A 24,439-nucleotide genomic window follows, 5' to 3' on the forward strand; every position below is an offset into this window, starting at 1 on the left:
TTTCTTTCAAGCAAAGATGGCTTTACCTCAAATTTAATGGTAAGGTAGAGGAAGAAGGGAAGTGTCTTTTTCTGTCACACGTACAATGGGGAACAACCCATCAACGGTGGCTTTTTCCTATCTATGCTGTGGGCTCACTAATGTGTGTGCTTTGGTTGTTGGATAGAGTGTTCTGTGTGTCTGTTAGCTCTGGTTGGTTTATTATGTTAAGTCCTCTATTTCCTTGCTTGTCTTCTGTCTGATTGTTCTATCCATTATCATGAGTGGGATATTGAAGTCTCCAACTATTACTGTACAACTATCCATTTCTCCCTTCAATTCTATCAGATTTGCTTCATACATTTTGACGGTCTTCATTAGATGCATAAATGTTTATAATTATTATAGTTTTATGCTGTATCGAGCTTTTTCTTACTACATAATGTCCTCCTTTGGGGCGCCTGGATGGTTCAGTCAATTGGGCATCCGACTCTTGGTTTCAGCTCTGGTTGTGCTCTCGGCGTCATGATCTCAGGGTCGTGAAATCGAGCCCCGCCTTGGGTTCCTGGCTCAGCACAGAGTCTGCTTGAGATTCTCTCTCCCCCTCCTTCCGGCCCTCTCCCCGCTCGGATGCACTCTATCTCTCTCAAATAAATAAAAATCTTTTTAAAAAAATACATAATGTCCTTCTTTGTCTCTTCTAAACTTTTTTGATTTAAAATTGATTCTGTCTGGTGTGCCTGGGTGGCATAGTCAGTTAAGCGACTGACTCTTGGTTTCAGTTCAGGTTGTGATCTCAGAGTCATGATCTCAGGGTGGTGAGATGGAGCCCTGTGTTGGGCTCCACATTCAGCATGGAGTCTGCTTAAGATTCTCTCTTCCTTTCCCTCTGCCCCTACCCTTATGCTTGCGCTTGCGTGCACTCTCTATAAATAAATAAATAAATAAATAAATAAAAATCAATTGTCTGATATGAGTATGGCCACCCCTGCTCTCTTCTGCTGGCTATTTGCATGAAACATCTTTTTCCATCCTCCCCTTTCAACTTGATAGTGTCTTTGGATCTCAGGTGAGTCTCATAGACAGCATATAGTTAGGTCATATGTTTGTCCATTCTGCCAATCTCTGTCTTTTGATTGCTGAGTTAAATCTATTTACACTTAGTTACTTATAAAGAGGGACTTACTTCTGGCATTGCACTATGTGTATTCCATATGCCCTATAGCTTTTTTTGGTCCCTCATTTCCTGCATTACTGTCTTTTGTGTTTAGTTGATTTTTTATAGTGAATTGTTTAAATTCCTTTCTCATTTCCTTTTGTGTATATTATACAGCTATTTTCTTTGTGGTTACCATGGGATTACATTTAAGTCTAAATTTATAATGCTCTCATTTGAATTTATACTTTCAGTAACATACAAAAACTCTGCTCCTTTACGGCTCTGTTCTTACCCCTTTTGGTTACTGATATTACAGAATATCATCTTTATACATTGTGTGCCCCAAAACAAACAATTCTTTTAAATTCACTATTCTAAATTATGTAGAAAACAAAGTGTGGAGTCGCAAACCAAAGATACCGTAATACTAGTTTTCACACTAACAATTTTTTTCTTTAAATGTATCAGTCTCATATAGAAAAAAGGTACAGTTACAAGCCATTGGGGGATGGGGAGTTGCTACTGTGCTAACAGCTGAAACTGATCAAAGCGAAGGTAATTTACTCTCTGGGTCTTCCCCTGGAAGTTGCAGAGCCTTCAGCAAACCTCAGAGTTCCAAAACAGTTACATCGGACAGATTCTGCCCCTGCAATTGTCCCCTAGGTGGGGAGACAGATTTCCTGGTGCTTCCTACTCTGCCATCTTCCTAGGATCCTCTCCCTGCAACCCCTAACACCTACATATCATTTGACTATGTCCCACCATCTACCCCCTCCGCAGGTCAAGCTGTCAGATAAGACCACCCGGGCAACCGCTTGACTGTAACCTCGTGCAAGACCTTGACAGTGACGCTCTCCTTGTCCAAACTTCAGTCAGCCTCCTCTGAGCCCTTTTCTTGATGAGGCCTTGACCTTGGCCCCCTGTCCTTGCCAGGCCTGCATTGCCCAAGTGTAACAAGAATTCTGCTAAGTCAGTTTAGCAAGAATCTCCTCACCCTTGATATCTGATCATATTCTTCATTCCCTACCCTTGATATCCGATCACCCTGGACTGCCTTCAGCAAGAATCCTGTTATGTCAGTTTAGCAAGAATCGCCCTACCCTAGGTGTCTCCTCTTAGTAATATCTTTTTTTTTTTCATCCACTAACCCCCTCATTCCACTTGTTGGCTGTAAGTCCCCAGCTGTCTTTGCTGGATTTAGAGTTGAGCCCAATCTTTCTCATCTCGTGATAGCCCGGACACCTACTGCAAGAGTCCTGACTGAAGTCTTCCTTACCACGTTAACAAGTGCCAGAATATTTGTGCTTTAACATCCCTGAGCTAGAGGCACTCAGCAAAGCCATCCCCAGACTGCTGACCCATAGAAACTATGAGATAATAACTGTTTGTTGTTTTGATCCTTAAATGTGAGGGTAACTTGCTATGCAGAACTAGAAGCTAATGTATAGTGCTCACACTCTCCTTTTGGAGCTGGGGCTCTCTTGCTTCCATTGCCCGCAGTGTTGGCTGCTTAGCAGTTGCTGTTTCCAGAAGTCTTTCTCCAGTGACTGCCTTTGGTAAAGAGAACTACCTTGCCTAAAAGATATAGCCCTTCCCCAGGCAGTCTGCCAGCAAGGATTTGTCCACGCAGGAATATAAAGGCCTGGCTCCTTGGCCTCCAAGGTGGGACAACTCAGCTCTACAGGGCCCTGAAGGGTCCACCGAGATCTCTGCTGCAGCTGCGTCACAGTTCAGCTTCTCCCTCCCCCATTCCTGGTGCTCTCACCTCCGTAAGGGGGTTTGTGCCAGGGTCAGTCTCCAACACACCTCCTAAATGCAAATCTCTGCCTCAGAGCCTGCTTTCCGGGGAACCTGGCCTCAGCCACTATGTGACCTTGAGCAAATACTTTACCTTTCTTTATCCTGGTTTCTTTGTCAGCAAAATGGGAGAAACACCAGTGTCCATCCCAGAGCATTGTTGTGAGGATTAAATGAGTTTAGGTCCTTGGCATGGTGCCTGCCATATGGTCAGCACATATACATAGTTGCTGTTATGATTATTTCTATTCTCTATCAAAAGAACATTCCAAGCTCCCTGCTCCCCTCACCTCAACAAACCAGCTAGTGCCAAGGTCTTGAGGTAGCCACAGACTTGGCATGCTAGAGAGATAGAGCGGAGGTGGGGGGTGGGGGTGGGGGTGCATGAGGCCAAAGGAGGAGAACAGCAGGAGATGAGGTCAGAGAAGCAGGCAGGGCCCTGCTGGGCCCACGTGGGCCTTGGATGTTAGGGTAAAGAGGTTGGATTTAAATCTAAGGGAGGTGGGGAGCCATGGCAGATTGGGAGCAAATAAGTTACATGAGTTGCTTTGGGGTTCTAAAAGCCCAGCCTGGGGGCGCCTGGGTGCCTCAGTCAGTTAAGCGTTTGGCTCAGGTCGTGATCCCGGGGTCCTGGGATCGAGCCCCGCATCACTGGGCTCCCTGCTCAGCGGGGAGCCTGCTTCTCCCTCTGCCTCTGCCCCTCCCCCCACTTGTGTTCTCTATCAAATAAATAAATAAAATATTTAAAAAAGAATAATAAAAGCCCAGCCTGGCTTGCTGGGAGAGTCAGGCAAACAGCAGGGAGTGAAGTGAGGGAGACTACAGGTGTGATGTTCATGAAATAGGAGCGTGAGGGCAGGTTTTGGTGGGAGAGTCACCCGGGCGCCCCAAAATAATTTTTTTAAAAAATGCTTTATAGTTTTCAAAATGATTTCACATGAATGAGCTCATCTGATCCACAGCCTCATAAGACAGATGGGATTATCATCATTTTACAGATGAGGAAAGAAGGAAGTCATAACCATTCTCCTGTCACTAAAAATTCTTCTTAATATTAAACACAAATATTCATGGCGTCTGTATATTCAATTTTATCCATGCCCCCATTTTTAGTCATTTTCTTATTGGCTACTTCTCAAATTAGGTTGGTCCCAACTTTACACAGCTGAAAAATACCACTGGCTGGAACATCATCATATATATATCTTTGTCTAAATCTTTGTTTCCTTAGGATCTATTACTAGAAGTGGAATTACTGAACTAAAACCTTAAACCTTCCCTATTCTGAATAGAGCTGAAACAGTATAGGATGTTTAAAGGTCTATTCCCACCCACTCCCCAGCTTGTGGTAGGTCCGTCTTAGTACTTGGCCAAACTGGTCACTAAATTAGATAGCAGTTATGTGTTGGGTTTTGTGGGACCTGCTGGTTTTATCCAGCATTAGTGGTGCATTGTCCTTGGTGCATTAGTCCTTTTCCTGCAAATTCCTTGGTTTTTCCTATCACCTTGGCCCAGCCCTGCTTGGACGAAATGCTAATTTACAAAGGATATTACTGGATATGAGAAGAAGGGGGCAAAAGACAGGAAGATCAGTAGGAGTACGTAGCAACACAGTGGCTTTAGATTTATTTATTAGTTTACAACAAAGACTTTTAAAGTACCTCTACTAGTTGGGTGGTGGAAATTTCGCAAAAGTTGCAACATGGGGACTTTCTGAGAATTGAGCTGGAGTAGCCAAGATGGAGCTCCGGAGAGACAAAGATGGCGAAAATGCCTTTAAGGACTTCACAGCATAGTAATAGGTAATTATCAAACGTTACCCCTAAGGAGTCTAATGGGCATCTCAAATTTGACATGTCCAAAACAGAAATCTTGATCTTCTTCCTAAACCTGTTTTTCTTTCTCCCAGACTTCCCTATTTTAATAAGCAACACAACCACTCACCTAGTTACTCAAGCCAAAAATCTAGGACTCATCCTTTACTCCACTCTGTCTTGTTGATAGGATTCCAGCCTTTCACTAAATCCTTTAGGATCTACCCACACAATATGGAAACATCCTAACTCCATCCTGGTGCAAGCACCGTCATTGTCATCTATAAAGTCTCCGAACCTGCCTACCCTCATCCACTGTCAACTCCCTAATCCTTTCTCCAAAAAGCAGCCAGATTGGTCTTGTATACATTAGACCATGACAGCTCCCTGGTTAACACCCTCTGATGGTTTTCCATCTCACTTAGAATACAATTCAAAATTCTTTTCATGCTCTGCATTTATGTGCCTCTGCATTATCTGGCCCTCACCTCCTCCTATGCTTCCCCTGGCTCACTCACCTGCCACACCGACCTCAGGTCCCTCTGCTTAAGTTGCTCCAGGGCGCTTTGCTTGGTTCTCAGTTCTTCAGAACTCATTTAAAATCGTACTCTCGGGCCTGCCACCCCTGGCATCCGACCTAACATAGCCATGCGTCCCATCACCACTGCCACTTCCTAATGCCTTACGCTACTTTTTGTTTCTTCTCAGCACTTCTTTCTCTAATGTCGTATTTGCGTGCTCATCGTTCACTGTGTCAATGTCCTACTCGGTACTATGTCAGGTACCATTAGCGCGGGAACGTGATGTGTTCCCCATTCTATCGCACTGCCTGGAAGCACAGAGACGTTTATTGTTTGTTGAATGAACGATGAATGTATGCTTGTCACAACACTGATTGTTCTATTGATTTATTCATTTGTTTAGCGTATCTCCCCCAGGTGAGTGTAAACTCCGTGAAGACTGGGATCGTGCCCATTTTGTTCACTGTTCTATCCCCTAAGCTTTGAACAGAGCTGTAACAGTGTCACGTGCAAAGTTATATTAAAGCGAGGTGGGCGCAACTAAACTGACCTAAGGAGCTATGGAAGTACTCACAGATAAAACTGCACCTAAACAAGTACTGAATAGGGGCGAAAACCAAAAGGACAGAGAAAGGTAAGAGTCCCGGCAGACGCAATCTCGCGAGGTGTTGGGCAGCCAAGATGGCTTCCAGCACTTGCCGCCACACCTAATATGGCGACCAGGGAGCGTTCCTGGAGGAAATCACGCGGGAGTTGCATCACGGCTACCGGCCGTGAATTGAGCCGGGGGTGTGGAGCAGCCAAGATGGAGCCGGCAGCCGGCGGTCCCGGCCCACTGATCATGAACAACAAACAGCCCCAGCCGCCACCACCTCCACCACCGGCAACCGCGCAGCCTCCACCCGGAGCCCCGCGGGCCGGCGGGGGCCTCCTGCCCGGGGGCAAAGCCCGGGAGTTCAACCGCAACCAGCGCAAAGACTCGGAGGTCAGGAGCTTCGGGGGGCGAGTATAGCACCGGGCGGGTGGCGGCGGGGGACCCGGGCTCGGGGCCTCCTTCGGGTTCCAGCTGGGCTGCCCGGAGGGTTGGAAAGGGCCCGGTGGGAGAGTTGTCATTTTACAGCGAAAGGAGCAGGAAGCAAGGCTGGCAGCCCCGGTGCCAGGGGCGTGAGGCCAGGGTCCCATCCCGAGCTCGCTGTTTGCCAGAACCTCCCGGGGCCGGCGGCTCCTCGTTTGCTTCTCTGGGGCGGGGGCTGAGGGTGCGGCCTCCAGGCCCCAGCCCCTGGGGAAGCCGCCCCCGGCCCCAGTTCGGGGGTGAGGAGTCAGTGGTCTGCGTGCGCTCCAGGGGGCGGGCGGCTGCACCCCGACCCCTAATCATCTCTGTGGGCTTGTCCTGTGGGCTCCGCAGCGTGCGGTGGGCGGTGTGTGTGGGCAGGGAAGGGAGCTGGGGGGCGGACGGAGCTAATTATCACTAATAGTACTACGCGCCCGGAGATTTTGAGAGTAGGAGGGAGTAACATTCCCTATTCAGTCTGACCTTAGCTATTTACAGGTGCGGGCTGTCGTTTGACAGTGCCTAGTCCGCCCGATGTCGAACTGTTAACGATCACAAATACACACTGTAAACAAGCATTAGGGCTCAACATTCCCTTTCTTGCTAGTGGGCTCTTCCTCTGGTTCCGGAGACACCATAGTCTGAAGCTGACTAGTCACCTCACCCCGAGTTAAAGAATTCCTCCCACTCCCTCCCAATGTAGATTTCATGAATGAAGACACACACGTCGCAGCATCTTAGGGCTTCTTAATCAGTACGTTCCCAGAGTATTTACTGTGAGGTCTCCTTCACCAGAGATAACTCAGAGGCTGATCAGCAGTGAGGCGCTTATTAATGAGAAGGAATTCCTCCTTGTCCAGACGCAGTATACCAGGTCATACCAAAGACTGATATGTGAAATCAGTTCCTCTCAAGCTTTTGTATTTTGTTCGCAAGTGCAAAGCTCTGGTAAAACGTGTCAAAATTTGGCAAGTCCAAAATAGAGATACTCTGAGCTTGAGGTGAATTTGAAAAAGCAATGAAACTGACTTTTTAGGAGCCTTTGCCTGGTGGGGTGATGGAGGATTATCAAAGTGGTGGGGGTGAACCCGCCTTCATCAGGAGAGGAGTTACAGTTTAAAAACAGTTTAAAATTTCCCTAGGTAGCCTTGAAAGAGCAAATAAATACCCTTTGATGCGATTTAAATTTCTCCTACCCTTTAGTTTCCATATAGACACAACATGTGGAAGGCCAGCCAGTGAACGCGTTTAAGCTGAGAGATCTGTTTCAATTTATTTTCTTAGAGATGCCGGTTCTGCACCCAGCTCTTTGGGCCTAGCTGGAATCAGTCGGCCGGGAGCTTGAGCGATGCCTGGAGGACAGGGAGGCCATCACTTGAGGAGAGCCACCTTTGCGCTACATAATTCTGATTAGTCCTTAAAAACCTTCAGGATAGATTTTCGTCATCCCCATTCCATAAATGAACTGAAGCTCAGTAACTTGTGAAAGTGTACACACTCTGTTGCCTCTGACAGAGTGGAGTTCTTCATGTTTTTCGGTGTCTGTGGGTTTGTTATGTCATTTTGTGGCTGGTCTTTCTCTTCCCAAGTAGCTTGGAATTAAGCCTGAGGACTTTACCTACTTCATCACCTCTTCTCTCTTCCCAGCACAAGGCTCTCAAGATGGTGTGTTCTGGGTGATCACCTATCCCCCCCCCCCCCCCAGCAGTGAAAAGATTCTCTTTGTCACATTTCTCTCCTGTGTGTGGGAGGGAAACCATTCTGTTAGGCTGCCGCCTTCTCTGTCTGTCAGTTCTCACTGAAATTTGAGAGAAGCAGGAAAGCTGAGAATGTCAGTACTCATTTTGTCCTGAGCTGTTGATGGCCTACTACTAGCCAGAAAGAAGTGAGGCTTCCGGCATCTTAGCACCATGTGGAACGGGTCATTCACTGCACAGAATACATAGAAGCTCTGTGTTCATTTATCTAACAAGCGTTTATTTGACTATAAACTCTTCATTCATTCGTTCAGGCGAGGTAGCGTGCTGGGCATTGTGAAGTTACTGGTGAGCAGAGTGAACAAAGTTCTCCTCCTCAAGGAACTTGCAGTGTCATGGAGAGGCAGACATGAAACACACACCCATGCTGGTATATAATGAGAAGTTGTGCTCTTAGAGAAAAGTGGAAGGTGCTCTGCAAGGGCTTAACAGGGAAACCTGAGCTAGGCCCGGAGACAAAATGTGATAAAACCTCAGAAAGGGGAGGCAGTGGTGTCTTGTAACACAGCAGCGTCTCTGGACGCATATGTATCTCTTCCTTTTGGCATTACTGTCTCTTTTTCTCCGCAGGGCTATTCCGAGTCGCCAGATCTGGAGTTTGAATATGCTGACACAGACAAGTGGGCTGCAGAGCTCGCAGGTAAAGCACAGACCTTCCTACTCTTGGGAGGTGTTTGTTTTCTGTATTGGTCTTTAATAAAATTAAGAGTCAGTGTCATTTTGGAGTTCATGTTTTCCTTTGGTTAGCTAGTAATGATATATATATACACATATATAGCGTTCGTATAAACATATATATATATATATAAACATATTAATTACGGGGTTCAAGCTTTGTGTATCTCATATGTTTGGCTTTTCCTTTACTTTGGTGAAGCACCTCTGCTGTGCGGCCAGCTCGGTTGGCTGTGGCCCAGTCGCAGACAGTGATGCTCCTTGGCCATACACTGTCCGCCTGACAGTGGTCTCTCCTAGAGCAGTAGGTCTTGCCTGCATCTGTGCACATCTGTTGCTGCCACTGCTACTCCACATGTCATGTGGGGCTAGCCTGAGCTGCTTCTCAGGCCTCAGGCTTCTCAGTGCAGGTCCTAGCTAGGAGGTCATGGCCACTTAAGAGACACACGTCCATGGTGGTAGTCCACCTCGCATGGCATGGTGGGACTGACGTGCACCGGACTGGAAGTGCCTGGATTTATGTGTAACCGGCATTCTGATTATCTGCCGCGAGGGGAGTCAGCACTCTCTCCGTTATGTACGTCGGAGCATTAAGATCCCCTTAGTAACTGGATAGTCCCGGAGTCACTGTGACTCAGGGACAGAGTGGGGCCTAGAGGCAAATGCCTTATATTCTCTGCTGCGTGTGTGACCTGCTATGGCACATGGACATGGAGCTGATGAAGCTTTGTTCTTGATAGAGCTTTACAGCTACACAGAAGGGCCAGAATTCCTGATGAATCGAAAATGCTTTGAGGAGGACTTCCGGATCCACGGTGAGATGATTCTCTGCACTTCTTGGTTCCTTTGACCCTGTGCCGTGACAGCTGCAGAGCTTCTCTTGGTCATCTGAGTGCCTTGAGTCGTCCTGGCCTGGCCTAAGAAACCTGCCGAACCCTGACTGCTCCAGGCCACATGTGACCTTTAGGGTGGGCTTGCTGGTGCTCTGGTGGTGGCTTTGTAGAGTGTGAGTACTGGGGGGGGAATGCTTTCTGTGATTAGAATTGCACCAAAAATAGCAGTGTTTCAGCCTGGAAATTCGTAGAGCAGCAGCGTGACCTAGAGAGTAACTTTTCTTTCTGAGTTTTCTGGTCTTGTGGCAGTCTTGAATTTGGTGAGTTAACATTGTGTTCATTCCATTGTGAGGATTTTTCTGGGCTCAAGTGCGACTGGTCTCTTGCCCTGCAGTAACAGATAAGAAATGGACCGAGCTGGATACCAACCAGCACCGTACCCATGCCATGAGGCTCCTGGATGGCCTGGAAGTCACTGCCAGGGAGAAAAGACTCAAGGTGGCTCGAGCAATTCTCTATGTTGCCCAAGGTACCGAGCAGGCCCCCAGGCCCTCTGACGCTGCCTTCAGTGACGTTGTCCAGCCCGATACCGGGAGGGACTCCGTGAGCTGTGCCCTATGTTTGCAGGCACCTTTGGAGAGTGCAGCTCGGAGGCAGAGGTGCAGTCCTGGATGCGCTACAACATCTTTCTGCTCCTGGAGGTGGGCACGTTCAATGCGTTGGTGGAGCTTCTGAACATGGAGATAGAGTGAGTTGTTCTGAGGAGCTGGAGTAGGGAAGGGGAGGCAGGGGGCGAGGGGACAGAGCTGGCAGAACTCAGTGGTTTTGAGAAGGGTGAATGGGCCAACTGGGGCTGACGGTGTGGTCCCAGGCTCTATTCTGACCACTCAGGTTGAACTGTGGCCTCTCGGGCAGTCAAAGCACTTATCATAGCGTTTCAGTCCCCCCTACTGGGCGCCCTTGTCAGGGCGACTCCTTGTCTTCCTTCCTGGGGGAAGGCCTGACTCCCAAATCTCTCCTGCAGCAACAGTGCGGCGTGCAGCAGCGCAGTGAGGAAGCCGGCCATCTCCCTGGCCGACAGCACAGACCTGAGGTGAGGCAGGCAGCAAGCCTGGGCTCCCTGAGAATGAGATCAGAGCCGGGAGCGGGAGGGCGTCTTCCGGGGCCCTCGCTGTGTGTGCGCGCCTTCTGCACACGCCGATCTCCGTCTGCCCTGAGTCGGCCCCGCGGGGGGGCTCTCCCTCAGTGGGGCTCTGGGCTGAGACCCCACCCACAGGAAATCTAGGGTGAAGCCACTTGATAGAGCCACAGTGACGTGCGGCCTCCTGCCCACACTGCTGCTGACGATACTTTGTGCTTGGTGAAACGCACGACGTGGCTCCTTGGCTCCACCTTCGGGTGCGCAGCTTGACCCCCATCTCCTTCATGATATTCTGTGGCTGTACAGGAAGTAATAGCAACTGCTGAACAGTGAGATCACCTTCCCATTTTTGTGAGGCTTAGCATCTGTCTCTGTGAGTTTGGGAGTTTTCAGACCGGCCATTCGTGGCGTTCCCCACTGCGGTCGGGTCCCTGGGCGCTGCCCGCTGGCTCCCGATTTCCGCTCCATCACAGTAGCACTTGCTTGTTCTCGCTTTGACCCTGCGCTGCTTCATCTGATCTGGCACCTACTTCCGCAGCTCACTCCCACCTCTGAGCTCTTCTTGCTCCAGGAAGCTTAGGGCCAGAAATGCTTTGGGCCATTCTTGTTCATATTAATCCATTCAGCCATTGATGAAGCACCTGCTTTGATAAGCACTTAGCTCAATGCTGGAATGCAAAGCAGAGTAAGATCTGGTCATGCCCTTAATAGCAGAGGACAAGAAAGGGCACCCCATGGGGCGCTCTGTGGGACTTTTAGTTTTCTCTGCGTTATAGCCCTCTGCCACCGACTAGCCTTTGTGCACGTGCTTTCCTCCTGTTAGCTGGACCGTGGAGAAGCCAGGATACTCCCTTGCTTCCCCATTCTGCACCATTATGAGCTGGCTTTTGTTCCCAGGGTCCTGCTTAACATCATGTACCTGATTGTGGAGACTGTTCACCAGGAGTGTGAGGGTGATAAGGCTGAGTGGAGGACCATGCGACAGACCTTCAGGGCTGAGCTGGGTAGGGCCCTGCAGATCCTGGGGTTTTGAGGCCCTGCCTGGGAGCTGAGGCTGCTGGCCTTGGGGAGGGCCCTGTTCCTGCTGGTCCTGATCCCTTTGTGTTACCCCTAGGTTCCCCCCTGTACAACAATGAACCATTTGCCATCATGCTGTTTGGGATGGTGACCAAATTTTGCAGCGGCCATGCCCCTCACTTCCCCATGAAGAAAGTTCTCTTGCTGCTCTGGAAGACAGTGTTGGTGAGCACCTCCTTGAAGGGGAACTCAGGGCGCACCTGGGTGACTTAGTTGGTTGAGCGACTGCCTTCGGCTCAGGTCATGATCCTGGGGTCCCGGGATCGAGTCCCGCATCGGTCTCCCTGCTCAGCGGGAAGCCTGCTTCTCCCTCTCCCACTCCCCCTTCTTGTGTTCCCTCTCTCACTGTCTCTTTCTCTGTCAAATAAATAAATAAAATCTTTAAAAAAAAAACTTTATGAAGGGGAACTCAGCTGCTAGGGGTCAGGGCAGGAGAGAGACTTTGCACTGCATATCTTTTTAAATGTTGAATTATGTGAAAACCTATATATAAATTAATATATAACTAAACTATAAAACTTTGGTTTAAAACAAAACAAGACACTTTTGCCTCACTGTAGCCAAAGAGGACTTGGCCCTTGGGTCAGAGTAGACTGTTGGCTCTCTGACTCCTGCAAGCTGCTTCTCTAGTCATAAAACGCCTTCTCCCCAGACAGGCTGCTTCCGAGCCTGGAGTATATGAAGTGATTGGAGGCAGAAGTAGAGCTGGTGTAATTGGGTCCCCTCAGTCAGAGGTCACTTGAAGGAAGCAAAAGAGCAAGAGCGAACCTTGTGCTAGTGCCGTCTCCCTCCGGGGGTGGTGTAGAGACTGTTTCTGGCTGGGGAAGGAATGGCTAGCACCCTTGGCTTGGGGGCCATTGTCAGTAGCGAAGCCCAGCGCCCTTCCCACTTGGAGGAGTGACCTCAGCAGAGAGAGGAGCTGCAGGTGGGATTCCTCGTCCCCTTGGGGCTCGCTTCCTCCTTGCAGAGCAGGCCAGCTCTGTGGAGCCAGGCTCAGTGAGTTTAGCGCCTCTCTAGAGTGGTGTGTGCATTTTATTTTGGTCAGACATCCTCTTGGTTCCTCACAGAGCCTCACTGAAGCCAGAGATAAAAGCTGAATACCACTGGGGTTTTGGCTTCTAGGGGCATGTTGAGAGGAAGCTTTTTTTTTTTTTTTTTTTTTTGGAGTATCTAAAAGTGTATCCCCAATTTGAAAGACTGGCATGTACAGCCTTTGAAGCATGTGAGTCTCACAGACTTGTCTAGGAACCTGAAGGGGTAGGCTCTTCAGTCTGCCTTCTTGATCTGAAGAGTATATCATACATACAGAGCTAAGCGTGTCCACTAGCTCAGTCAGCCTGCATGTCTCCTTCCCTTGGTCTGTTTGCTCCCGCGTTGGCGTCACTGGATCCTTGTGTGATCAGTCCCTTGTTCAGAGACTGGTGCGGGTTGTGGTGTCACACGGGGCTCGGGGACCCACTCGCGGAGGTGTTGAGCCCGGCCCCGTCCCTTGTCCACGATGCAGTGCACACTGGGTGGCTTTGAGGAGCTACAGAGCATGAAGGCTGAGAAGCGCACCATCCTGGGCCTCCCGCCGCTGCCCGAGGACAGCATCAAGGTGATCCGCAACATGAGGGCTGCCTCCCCGCCGGCGTCTGCCTCGGACCTGATTGAGCAGCAGCAGAAGCGGGGCCGTCGGGAGCACAAGGTAAGGGTGACGGATGTCCCCTGGGAGTCCCGAGGGTCCCGAGGTGCACAGCACATGGCAGCATGATCCCTGGGTGAGCGCTGTTGTTGGAAACCATCTCTGACCAGCTAGTCCCAATGAAGGTCTCTGGGCCAGGGACACTGTGTCTCTAGCCCAGGGTCCAGTTTATCGTGGGGACTCACAGCATGGCACTTTTGAGGCACTGGGGCAAGAAAGGCTTTGTCTTTTGGGCCCAGCCTTGACTTCCTCTCAGATTTTTCCCCTGCTCTTGGCTCTGCCTACCACCTTTCTGTGTTACAGCCTCTCTAGCCTCCTTGCCCTTTGTGGTTGCTCGGTTGGCACTTGTCTGATTTCCCTTCCCCCTGTTTTCAGGCGCTGATAAAACAGGACAACTTGGATGCCTTCAACGAGCGGGATCCCTACAAAGCTGATGACTCTCGAGAAGAGGAAGAGGAGAATGATGATGACAACAGTCTGGAGGGGGAGACATTCCCCCTTGAGCGGGATGAAGTGATGCCTCCCCCATTACAGCACCCTCAGACTGACAGGCTCGCCTGCCCCAAAGGGCTTCCGTGGGCTCCCAAGGTCAGGTGAGGCTCAGACTTCTGGCGCACTTCTGGCTCCTGAAACCAGAGGCCTCCCACCCCCAGGCCTGGCACCTGGCCTGAGTCACCACAGGAGGTCCTCTGTGGGGCCAGGCTGACTTTGGCTCTGGGATGGAACTCTCTTAAAGTACCCTCTGTTGGCCCAGAGGTCTCAGGGTGCTGGACTTGCTCAGAGAGACCCCTGTATGGCTCTTGAGTCAGTAAGATGAGTTAGCTCTTGGTTAGCTGTACTATCATGAAGGGGGAATAGGAAAAATGAAAACCAGGACATTTAACTGAACCCATCTGCACTCTTGCTGGAGTTGCATGTGGTTTTTCACAGAAGAATTCAAGATTAAGGAAGAGTTTTTAGAATCGTAATTAAGGTGTTTGAGATATGTGTGCATGAATCAATGGGTGGGAAGGTACCTGGATATGTAGAAATGGCATCTGTTTGAAAAGGCACCAGTTAGGGGCGCCTGGGTGGCTCAGCCACTTAAGCGTCTGCCTTCGGCTCAGGTCACGATCTCAGGGTCCTGGGATTGAGTCCTGCATCGGGCTCCCTGCTCAGCGGGGAGCCTGCTTCTCCCTCTCCCTTTGCCTCTCCCCCTGCTCGTGCTCTCTTCCTTGCTCTCGCTCTTAAATGGATAAATAAAAATCTTAAAAAAAAAAAAAAAAAAAAGCACCGACTTAAGAAATAGGTGGACACGTGAAAGGATACAGAAGTCAGTTTCTTGATCTGAAACCCCAGTTTTCAGTTATTTGTGATGGCAGTACAAAACTAGTCCTCATGCAGGGTGTGCCAGTTGTTTAAGACGGACCCAGGACTCATATGAAAATCTCTGTAGTTGATAGGTCTAATTGTTGTAATAACTTTAAATATTTGAGAAATTCTTTTGACAAACGGACTTGTTAGCTGAATAAAGTATGCTTTTCAGTTTGAGGTAGCACCTTAATTTTACTGGTAAACTAGTTACACATAATATAGTTTCAGGTTATTGATCCAACAACATTATAGAGGATGTTAAAATAGTCTGAAGATTTTAGTTCATTTGTTCATTTTTTTCTCTTTCTCTTTTCTTTTCTTGTTTACCTAAAAAGAAAAACAATGGTGGGAGACCTTTTCTTCTGGCTTCACAATTTCTGGGCATTCTATGTTTTATTGACCATGACACCTTGAAATAACATTTAATAAAAACCTCGTTCTTTCTCTTTGACAGAGAGAAAGACATTGAGATGTTCCTGGAATCCAGCCGCAGCAAGTTTATAGGTTACACCCTAGGCAGGTGAGTGTGATCTGACATCCTTTTGAAGAAAGGTAACGGGAGTTCATTCTCCTGGCCTTTGGTGTTTAGGGATTGAGGCGAATTGCTGTCTAGGCTTAACACAGGGTTTTCTTTATTCTCCAGTGACACGAACACGGTGGTGGGGCTGCCCAGGCCAATCCATGAAAGCATCAAGACTCTGAAACAGGTAGGTGGCTTTGGATGAGCTTTTGACCTACTTTGGTCCCATATGAGTAAAGTGAGAGCAGTCTGTTGGGAGAAACCTTTTTAAGACTGTTGTCTGCCTGAAGGAACCTGGGGTGGAGGCATAGGTGGACCGTGGCTATACCCTTTAATACAGTTCTTTGTAAGTTCTATTTATTTTAGCTGAGTTTTTGTTGGGGACTTAACTGAGAGTTTATTAAAGATAGTACTTGATAGGTGGAGTTTTATTTTTTTATTTATTTATTTTTTATTTTATTTATTTTATTTTTATTTTAATAGGTGGAGTTTTAAAGGGCCTGATAAATAGCCCTCCCTTTTCCAAGTCCAAGTTCTAAGGCAGTTGAGATAGAGGAGTAGGCAGATGGAAATCGAAACACCAGCTTTATTGCTGATAGAGCGACTGGACAATGAGGCATAAGAACACAGCAATGATGTGCACCCTAATGCTTTACTTCCAGAATTAGGTGGACTCATCTACCCAGGGTCAGGCAGTGCTGGAACCCTGCTAAGCCTGGTTGAGGAGCAGAAGAGAACATAGGCTTTTCTTTTTTCTAAAGTGAAGAGAGAAGGTGGTTGGGCTCAGAAAGTCCTGTTCCTCTCCCGATACTCACTAGTCGGCAAAGGGAGGAGTGAGTGTGTGGAAAGGGGCAGGGGAGAGCGGGGTTTTTTTTACACGTGCATATCCCTCCATGTGGGAGGAAACATCAAGAGTGGGGAAGGGCTGTCTCCCCTGACAACATGTCAGGAGTGGAAATTTTGATATGTTTTTGAAATCTATTTTTGAGATTTGTAGTAGAAGTGAGTTAGGTGGGCCCTGTGCTGCTAGGCGTTTCTGAATCCTGGACCCTCCCTCTAATAGTTTTCTCCTGTCTCTATGGTTGTCTGAAAAGCCCCTTTCCTTTGTGTGTTTTTTTTTTTTCTAATCTATCGTGTGCTTTTTAGACTGGGTTTAAGAAATATATGCCAACGGGGGCACCGGGGTGGCTCAGTTGGTTAAGTGTCTGCCTTGGGCTTAGGTCATGATTCCAGGGTCCTGGGATCGGGTCCTGCATTGGGTTCCCTGCTCAGTGGGGAGTCTGCTTCTCCCTCTCCCTCTGCCCCCCCCCCCCCCCCCCCCCCCGGCTCATGCTCACTCTGTGTCAAGTGAATGAATAAAATCTTTAGAAAAAATTAAAAAAGGAAAAAAAAAAAGAAATATGTGCCCACTTAGAAAAATATTTTAGGACTTAAGTTAGGGATCTTTGTGGTGACTTAGTCCTCTTTGAGGAGATTGTGTCTGAAGAAAATCGAGTGGGGTCTTTGCCAGGGTGTGGGGCTTCGGCCAGAGAATGAGAGGTGTTTCTCTGCTCTCTCTCCAGCACAAGTACACGTCGATTGCAGAGGTCCAGGCACAGATGGAGGAGGAGTACCTTCGCTCTCCTCTCTCGGGGGTGAGTCCGAGGCCTTCTCAACACAATAGGTACAAATACAAAACCCCAGACCCCCAGGCCATTCCCAGGCACTGCGCTGGCCCAGACTGCAAAGCTGCCCCAGGCCCTGCCCTCAAAGCTCCCAGTCTCGCTCCCACTGCAGGGGTGGCTTGGGTCTGTGTGGGGGTCCAGGGCGCAGACTCTGAGCCTGTCACCCGCCCCTGACTCCCGGCTCCATCACTCAGTAGGTGGCCACTTAGGCCAGTTACTGGCTCTCGCTGTGCTTTAGTTTTCTCGCCTGTAGAATGGGAATAATAATAGTATCTTCTTCACAGAGTTGTAGTGTGGATTAACTGAGTTACTGCAGGTAAAGTGCCTCACACGTTGTATTATTCAAGGTTTGCCGTCGTTATTTACATAGGTACTTACAGATGCTCCTCTAGCCACCTAGCAAGCTGGCTCAGGAGACCAGTTGGGACAGGGGTTTTGTATCTGTACCTATTGTGTTGAAAGGGAGAAGAGGAAGTCGAGCAAGTACCTGCAGAAACCCTCTACCAAGGCTTGCTTCCCAGCCTGCCTCAGTATATGGTGAGTGCTCCTGCTTTTGGGGTGTTGCCTCCTCCTCAGGAGTACTCTGGGTCTGGGACCGTCCCCACTGCACTGGCCTTGAGAGCACGCCCTGCCAGTGTCCTTCAGCCCCTCCTGCCACCCACCTGAGCTCTTCGGGAAGGACTGCCTCTCAGGGCTCAGCTCTGCTTCTCCCCAGATCGCGCTGCTGAAGATCCTGCTGGCTGCAGCCCCCACCTCAAAGGCCAAGACGGACTCAATCAACATCCTAGCAGATGTCCTGCCTGAGGAGATGCCGTGAGTAGTGTTCCCGTGAACGGAGCAGGTCAGGGGCCACAGAGTAGAGGGGAAAGGGACGTGTTTTCCTCTCGGTCCCAGTCTTGCTAGGTTGTCTCTCTCTTTGGCTCAGTTTCTCTGCAGGTTAAGTTTAGGGTATTCCTGGCTCAGAAGAAAGAAACTGTATCAGATTAAATGTTTAGTTTTACCCGTTGGGGAAGTGGCTTAATGTGGTGGGCCTGGATTCTGGTATGGATTCTGCCGCTGAGTGAACTTGGGAAAAGTCTGCCACTGAGTGAACTGGGGAAAAGTCGTTTCCTCCTCTGTAAAATGAATCAGGCGGTGTTAGACATTTCCCGAAACCCTCCCTCGAAAGCTGTGTGATCAGGACATCCAGGAGGTGTAGGTTTAGCTTCTGGACACTTCACCAGCCAACAGCTGAACCTGAGCTGGGTGTGGGTTCTTTTCTCTTCACTGGTGATTTGGCATGCAGGATATTTGTGGGTATCTCAGGGCGCTAGTGAAATCCTTAGGGGTTGTTTTTCCCTGTGGCACTGACCTTGCTTTGATATGAGAGTACAAACCGAGATCGTTTTCTGCTTTGAGAAGGACCTGGGCCTTGATCTGACCTCCAGCCTGCCTGCCAGTACCACCCAGGTCTGAGCCCAGTTCCCTAGGGGCTGGGCCCCTTGAGTCTGGCAGTGATAGCCAGGTGAGGGAGGAGGCAGGGGTTGGCTAATACCAAAGGGAGTGTCCCAGAACACTAGGCCTTCAATGATCCTTGGAAGAAGGGTTCCCGAGTCAAATACTAAATTTCCTCTTACAGAGATTTACAGTGAGAAACCCTGAATTAAGAAACCGATTTAACTCAGTGCTGCTTTTATTTATCTGACTTCCAAAGCCCTTTTTTCTCCATAGTATGAAACGTCTCAATGTATTGGTAATTCCACAGAATACACTTTGAGGGACCCAAGTTCATATGGTAGCAAAAGCTTAGGAAGAACTTGAAAAGGAGAAGTTCATTTTCTGAGAAATTAGGGAAGCAGGCTAAGAATGTGTTAGGGGCCTCACAAGAAATACATTGTGCTGAGCTGGATTGCCTGCGAGGTGGGCAGAAGGAGCCCCGGTCCTGATCTCTGAGATGTCCGTGGGGGTGGGCGGTGAAGCGGGGCCCTCTGCCCAGGGAAGGCTCAGGAATCCCATCTCTCCTGTGAGCACCAGGAACGGCTGTGCTGTACATGCTGGTGGCTCACCCGGGGAACTGTGTTTCCAGCACCACGGTGTTGCAGAGCATGAAGCTGGGGGTGGATGTGAACCGCCACAAGGAGGTCATTGTTAAGGCCATCTCTGCTGTCCTGCTGTTGCTGCTCAAGCATTTTAAGTTGAACCACGTCTACCAGGTACCTGCAGGGCCTTCCCATTCACTGGGCCAGGGCCTCAGACATTGCTGCTCCTCCGGCCCCGAAGAACTGAGGCCTTGACCTTCAAACCCCCTTGAGCTCTGCATGAATGTTTTAAGACACAGTCCTCTGTCCAAGGCCTTTTATCATTGGAGGAAAGAGGGTGAGGTCCTAAAGGGCATGCTTATTCCTTTCTGTTGGTTCCAGTTTGAATACATGGCCCAGCACCTGGTGTTTGCCAACTGCATCCCTTTGATCCTAAAGTTCTTCAATCAAAACATCATGTCCTACATCACCGCCAAGAACAGGTGATAAGGATGAGGGAGCAGGAAGGGGTGGGTATGGCCAGATGGCAGGGCTCCTGGCTGGCCTCTCCTCCTGAGCCCGTTGAGCCCCTACAAGCCAGCACTCTGCCAGGCCTCAGGACACAAAGATGAACGAGACACGGTCCCTGCTGTGGAGAATGCCAGTGTGTCGAGTCTGAGTCTAGCCACTCTAGTGACAGGTGACTTAGTCTGTGCCTGGGTGGGAGGGTTCTCATCCAGGGCTCCAGTACTGTCCTCACTGTTCGGTGGTTTTTTGAGGAGACTGGCCAGGCCTCCTGCTCTCTGAGGGCCTCCGCCATGTGCACTGTAAAGCCCTATCTGCTCTTACCCCTGCCCTGCTCGCCTGGGCCCGCTGTGTTTGATGGTGCACCGCAGGGTGAGCTCTCGGCCAGACACTCTCTCCACTAGGGGCTTGGCATACATTAATTGCCTTGAGAAATCTTCCCCCTGGCCCCAGGCTCGTTGCTGTGGGGAAGGCAGGGTCTCTGGACCTTACAAGATGGTGGGCTGGTCTCTGGCCATAGTAGGACCGTACAAGTTCTGTGGTAGCAGGGATTTCATCTCCTGTAGCTGGCGGGATGAGGGGGGTGCACACAAGGCGGAGTCCTGCTTCCACTCCCAAGTGAGGGAGGAAGGCCAGGAGCCAGCCCTGTCGCAGCTGCTTCACCAGCCCACAGCCTTTGCTCAGGGTGGGCGCCCAGCTTCTCTTGCTCTCTGCAGCATTTCTGTCCTGGATTACCCCCACTGCGTGGTGCACGAGCTGCCGGAGCTGACCGCCGAGAGTCTGGTGAGTGGCTGTATGCTTCCCTGGCTGCTCCTTTGGCGTGAGGGGTGGTGGTGGAGGGCCTGCCTCCCCTGACACAGGGATAGAGGTGCTCACATGGGAGGTCCCTGTTGCGGACTGGCTTTTAAAGGGCCAAAATGGCATAGAAGGGCCAGAGGAGGGAGCTCGCTGAGGGGAAAGATGTGGATATACAGGGAGTAGTTCATCAGGAGCGTGGTCTTCAGGGGCTGCTGACCCAGGGCTCACCTGGTCGGGTGGCTTCGCTCTCTCACACTGGATCTCCGTGGGGCACAGCTCTGAGGGAGCTGGGTGCGGATGCCCCAGCTTTGGGGGCTAAGGGCACAGTCCCCAGAATCATGCTCCACGTTTCCTGCAGAAAAATTCTAGGGAGCTCCCTTTCCCCTGCCAAGCTCTGGGATGGAAGTCCTCCTGGGCTGAGGAGCGGAAGGCCCGACAGTTCCGAGAGAGGCGTGCGGGCCATGGACACTGCTGAGCACCCTACAGCTGTGAGGGTTATAACTGTTCTCGGGTTCTCCCTGCAGGAGGCAGGTGACAATAACCAGTTTTGCTGGAGGAACCTCTTTTCCTGTATCAATCTGCTTCGGATCTTGAACAAGCTGACAAAATGGAAGCATTCGAGGACCATGGTGAGCTAGTGCAGTCAGCGGGCACACGACTTGGAAGTCAAGGCAGAGGGCCACACCCCGTGCTGTCCCCTCCCAGGGTGTCCTGGGGGCAGGCTTGCTGCTGCCCCTACCCCCTTCTCACCGGACTCACTCTTGCCACGTCCTTGCATTTAACGGCTCGTGCCTGGTTCCTCGCTGAGTTGAACTGGAAGCTAGAAGAGGCTCAGTCGTGCCCTGAAGCCAGTGGACACTTAGAGAAGGGATTTTTCTATGTCCTTTTAACATCCACCGGTAACACAACCGGGATTCTGGGAGTCTCCCTTAACCCTGAGTCTGAGGATGCATTTGGGGTGGGGAGGTCCGTGGATCCTCGGAAATTTTCCATACACGCACATAGGAACATTCCCGGTGAGTGAGTTCACGGCTTCCCTCAGATTTCACGATGACCCATGATTTTAGTGGTGGGAGTCCATGTCCCGGGAAACCCCTCAGTCTGGGGAGACGGAGATGGTCGGTTCCCCTGCCTGTAACCCCAGAAGGGGTGAGCAGCAAGGTGGTCGTGCAGGTGTTGATCTCTGCCCTCGATCCGGCCCTCTCGTGGCCCTTCCAGATGCTGGTGGTGTTCAAGTCGGCCCCCATCCTGAAGCGGGCCCTGAAGGTGAAGCAGGCCATGATGCAGCTGTACGTGCTGAAGCTGCTCAAGGTGCAGACCAAGTACCTGGGACGGCAGTGGCGGAAGAGCAACATGAAGACCATGTCTGCCATCTACCAGAAGGTGCGGCATCGGCTGAACGACGACTGGGCGTACGGCAATGGTAAGGCTCTGGCGCAAAGCTGGGGGGGTGCCTTTCCCTCCGAGGAACCCACAGAGTCCAGTTCCTGCTTCTCTAGCATCCGGATAAGAGCTCCAAGAACGACTTTGAGAAACTGCCTGGGATTGGCGCATGTGATCACCCCCATTCCTCTGTCCCCTGGAAGGTGTTCCTTTTTCAGAAACTGTCACAAGATAACTGCCCATCTTTTCTCTCCCTACTACCACTGCCTTGGGTCTCACCACTGGAATTCTCACAGACCCTGATGGCTTCCTTGCCCCCCTTTTCTTCCCTGCCCCCCTTTTCTTCCCCTCTGTCAGTGCCTCAAACTGAGCCCCAGTGATCTTTTTTTAAAATTTTTTATTTTATTTTTAAATTTCTTTTTTAAGATTTTATTTGTTTGTCAAAGAGAGAGCACAAGCCGGGGGAGCGGCAGGCAGAGCAGTGGGAGAGGGAGAAGCAGGCTCCCTGCTGAGCGAGGAGTCCGATGTGGGACTCGATCCCAGGACCCTGGGATCATGACCTGGGCCGAAGGCACTTAACCGATGGAGCCGCCCAGGTGTCCCCCCAGTGATCTTTCTGAAAAGCAGATTCTGGGGTGCTAACTCCCTGAGTAAAATCCTTCATTAGCTTCTGATTTCCCTTACAATTTGAGCCGAACTCTTAAGCAAGGCATGTGAGGCTGGCCCAGCGTCCCTTCCCCTCCTGCGTAATCTGACCCAGCTTCTCTTCAGCTCAGCGTCCATCACATGCAGGGATCTTGGCCCATTAGCCGTGTTGTCCCCCATGTTTCTTGCTCCCGGCAGGGCGCCCCCCTCATACCCGTAACTGTTCGGTACCCGCACGTGTCCTTCCCGTCTGGGCGGCTGCGTCGGCCTCCAGGCAGGGTGGGCTCTTCCTGGGCTTTCCCGAACATGCTGCCACGCTGTTCCGGTTCCTTGCTCACGGCCCCACGGCCAGGTGACCACGTGAGCACCGCAGTGCCCTGTGGATTTGTGTGGAGCGGGAGTGCCCCCCAGTCCCTGGTCAGGGCACTGAGAGAATGAGCAAATGAGGGGCTCTGCAGCTTCCTGCCATCCATCCCAGAGAGCCAGGGAGAAGGTGACTTCAGAGAAGCGTGTCATTCCTGTGGCTCTCCCTGGCTGGGTCCCCCCCAAAACGGCAGTGTGGCCTCTTTCTCTGTAGATCTGGCCTCTCTCTTTTCCCCTGATTTTCCTTTGTATCGAAGTAAAAAGTCCCATCAGTCTTCCTGAGGATGGGAATTGGAGGTCTCCTGCTTGGGGCTGACAGCGTTTCGAGCCAGGGTCAGCCTGGCCCCGAGCTTCAGTGAACCCAGCGGGGAGCTGCCATGAGGGCTCAGCTCCTAAACATGTCTTCCCGCTTTGTCCCAGATCTTGATGCCCGGCCTTGGGACTTCCAGGCAGAGGAATGTGCCCTCCGTGCCAATATCGAACGCTTCAACGCCCGGCGGTACGACCGGGCCCACAGCAACCCGGACTTCCTGCCTGTGGACAACTGCCTGCAGAGTGTCCTGGGCCAGCGGGTGGACCTCCCTGAGGACTTCCAGATGAACTATGACCTCTGGTTAGAAAGGGAGGTCTTCTCCAAGCCCATTTCTTGGGAGGAGCTGCTGCAGTGAGGCTCCTGGGCAGGGGACTGACAAGGAAAGAAGGGCTGACCTGGAGGTGCCCCAGGGGCTGTCCCGGTCCGTGGCTGCAGTGCTCCCACCTCCCTCCAGGTGGCAGCACAGCCCCACTGTGCCCTCCCTAGGCCGAGCTGGGCTGCTGGGGGAGGCTAGATTTGGCCCCTCAGTTGATTCCCAGCGTCCTGCACCGAGCCGCAGTCTGCTCTCTACTTGGGGTCCGCTCTTCCTTTACTCCTCCCCACCCTCTTGGACATGGTTGGTTGCAGCTCGTTTCTCGTTCAGGCCAAGGCTGGGAAAAGCTGGGGTGGGCTGGGAAGCTATTGGCATCTGAATTGCAGGGGTCGTGCTGACTCTTCCAGAGACACACAAATCCTTGGCATGTCAGCCTGCCAAGGAGGAGGGTCAGGGCCAGAAAGTCGGAATGTTTGGTTTTGCTTTGAAGGGTTTCTGATGTCATTCCAGCCTCCTGCTAAGTTTCATCCAGAAGCAATTGCAGAGGCTCCTACAGCTGCCTCAGTGCTTTGATTTTGGGCAGGGTTAGGGGGTAGGAAGAGAAGCTTCCCTTAACCAGAGGTGCCATTTTTCCTCTTGGTTTGCGAGGGTCTGTAAATACCTATATATAAATCTCTATGTATTCTCTTGTGTCACGTTGGGGTTTTTAACGTGTTTGTGTATTCTGTTTACATTAAAAGGAAGCAAAACCAATCCCCGTTGCCGTGTCTGCAGGAAATACGGCCCCTGAATATTTCCTCAGGTCTAGAAAGTGGCTTTTCCTGCCAGCATTGATGGGTCACCCACTTGTTCCCTGCCAGGCTGCCTGCCTTTCCCACCTGAGGGGGAGAAACGGGGAGTTGGCACTTATCCAGAGTGTTTTTTCCCCCACATCAATCTGGAATCACTTCAGCCCAGCTCCAGGGCTCCGGGCTGCTGGGGTGACAAGTTGTCCTGTATCTCTGGGTTTGATGTAATTGCAGTAGAAGCCCCAGGATCACACTCCTGAGTTGGCCTCCACCAAACCAATTTCAGTGC

General features: G+C 50.7%; 1 protein-coding gene across 1 annotated transcript; it reads left to right on the forward strand.

The window, feature by feature from the left end:
- The first annotated feature begins 6,060 nt into the window (after positions 1–6,060).
- On the forward strand, positions 6,061–24,115 carry STRIP1 (striatin interacting protein 1). The gene is made up of 21 exons (XM_027570633.1): positions 6,061–6,255; positions 8,649–8,718; positions 9,494–9,568; positions 9,981–10,115; positions 10,214–10,334; positions 10,611–10,679; positions 11,625–11,731; positions 11,842–11,969; positions 13,309–13,491; positions 13,864–14,081; positions 15,296–15,361; positions 15,485–15,548; positions 16,924–16,995; positions 17,488–17,562; positions 17,741–17,838; positions 19,091–19,217; positions 19,425–19,525; positions 20,264–20,330; positions 20,870–20,974; positions 21,564–21,768; positions 23,157–24,115. The coding sequence occupies exons 1-21, from the start codon at positions 6,076–6,078 to the stop codon at positions 23,402–23,404; spliced, it is 2,514 nt and encodes an 837-aa protein (XP_027426434.1). The 5' UTR covers positions 6,061–6,075; the 3' UTR covers positions 23,405–24,115.
- Positions 24,116–24,439: the final 324 nt, after the last annotated feature.

Source organism: Zalophus californianus, chromosome 4, assembly GCF_009762305.2.
Source record: "Zalophus californianus isolate mZalCal1 chromosome 4, mZalCal1.pri.v2, whole genome shotgun sequence".
NCBI classification, from domain to species: domain Eukaryota; kingdom Metazoa; phylum Chordata; class Mammalia; order Carnivora; family Otariidae; genus Zalophus; species Zalophus californianus.

What these genes read in the sequence shown, in the direction of transcription:
- STRIP1 (XM_027570633.1), top strand. Translation starts at nt 6,076, where the DNA reads ATGGAGCCGGCAGCCGGCGGTCCCGGCCCACTGATCATGAACAACAAA. An exon ending in GCATCAAGACTCTGAAACAG is followed by an intron (nt 15,549 to 16,923) that starts GTAGGTGGCTTT and finishes CTCTCTCTCCAG; the next exon opens with CACAAGTACACGTCGATTGC. An exon ending in GTCCTGCCTGAGGAGATGCC is followed by an intron (nt 17,839 to 19,090) that starts GTGAGTAGTGTT and finishes CTGTGTTTCCAG; the next exon opens with CACCACGGTGTTGCAGAGCA.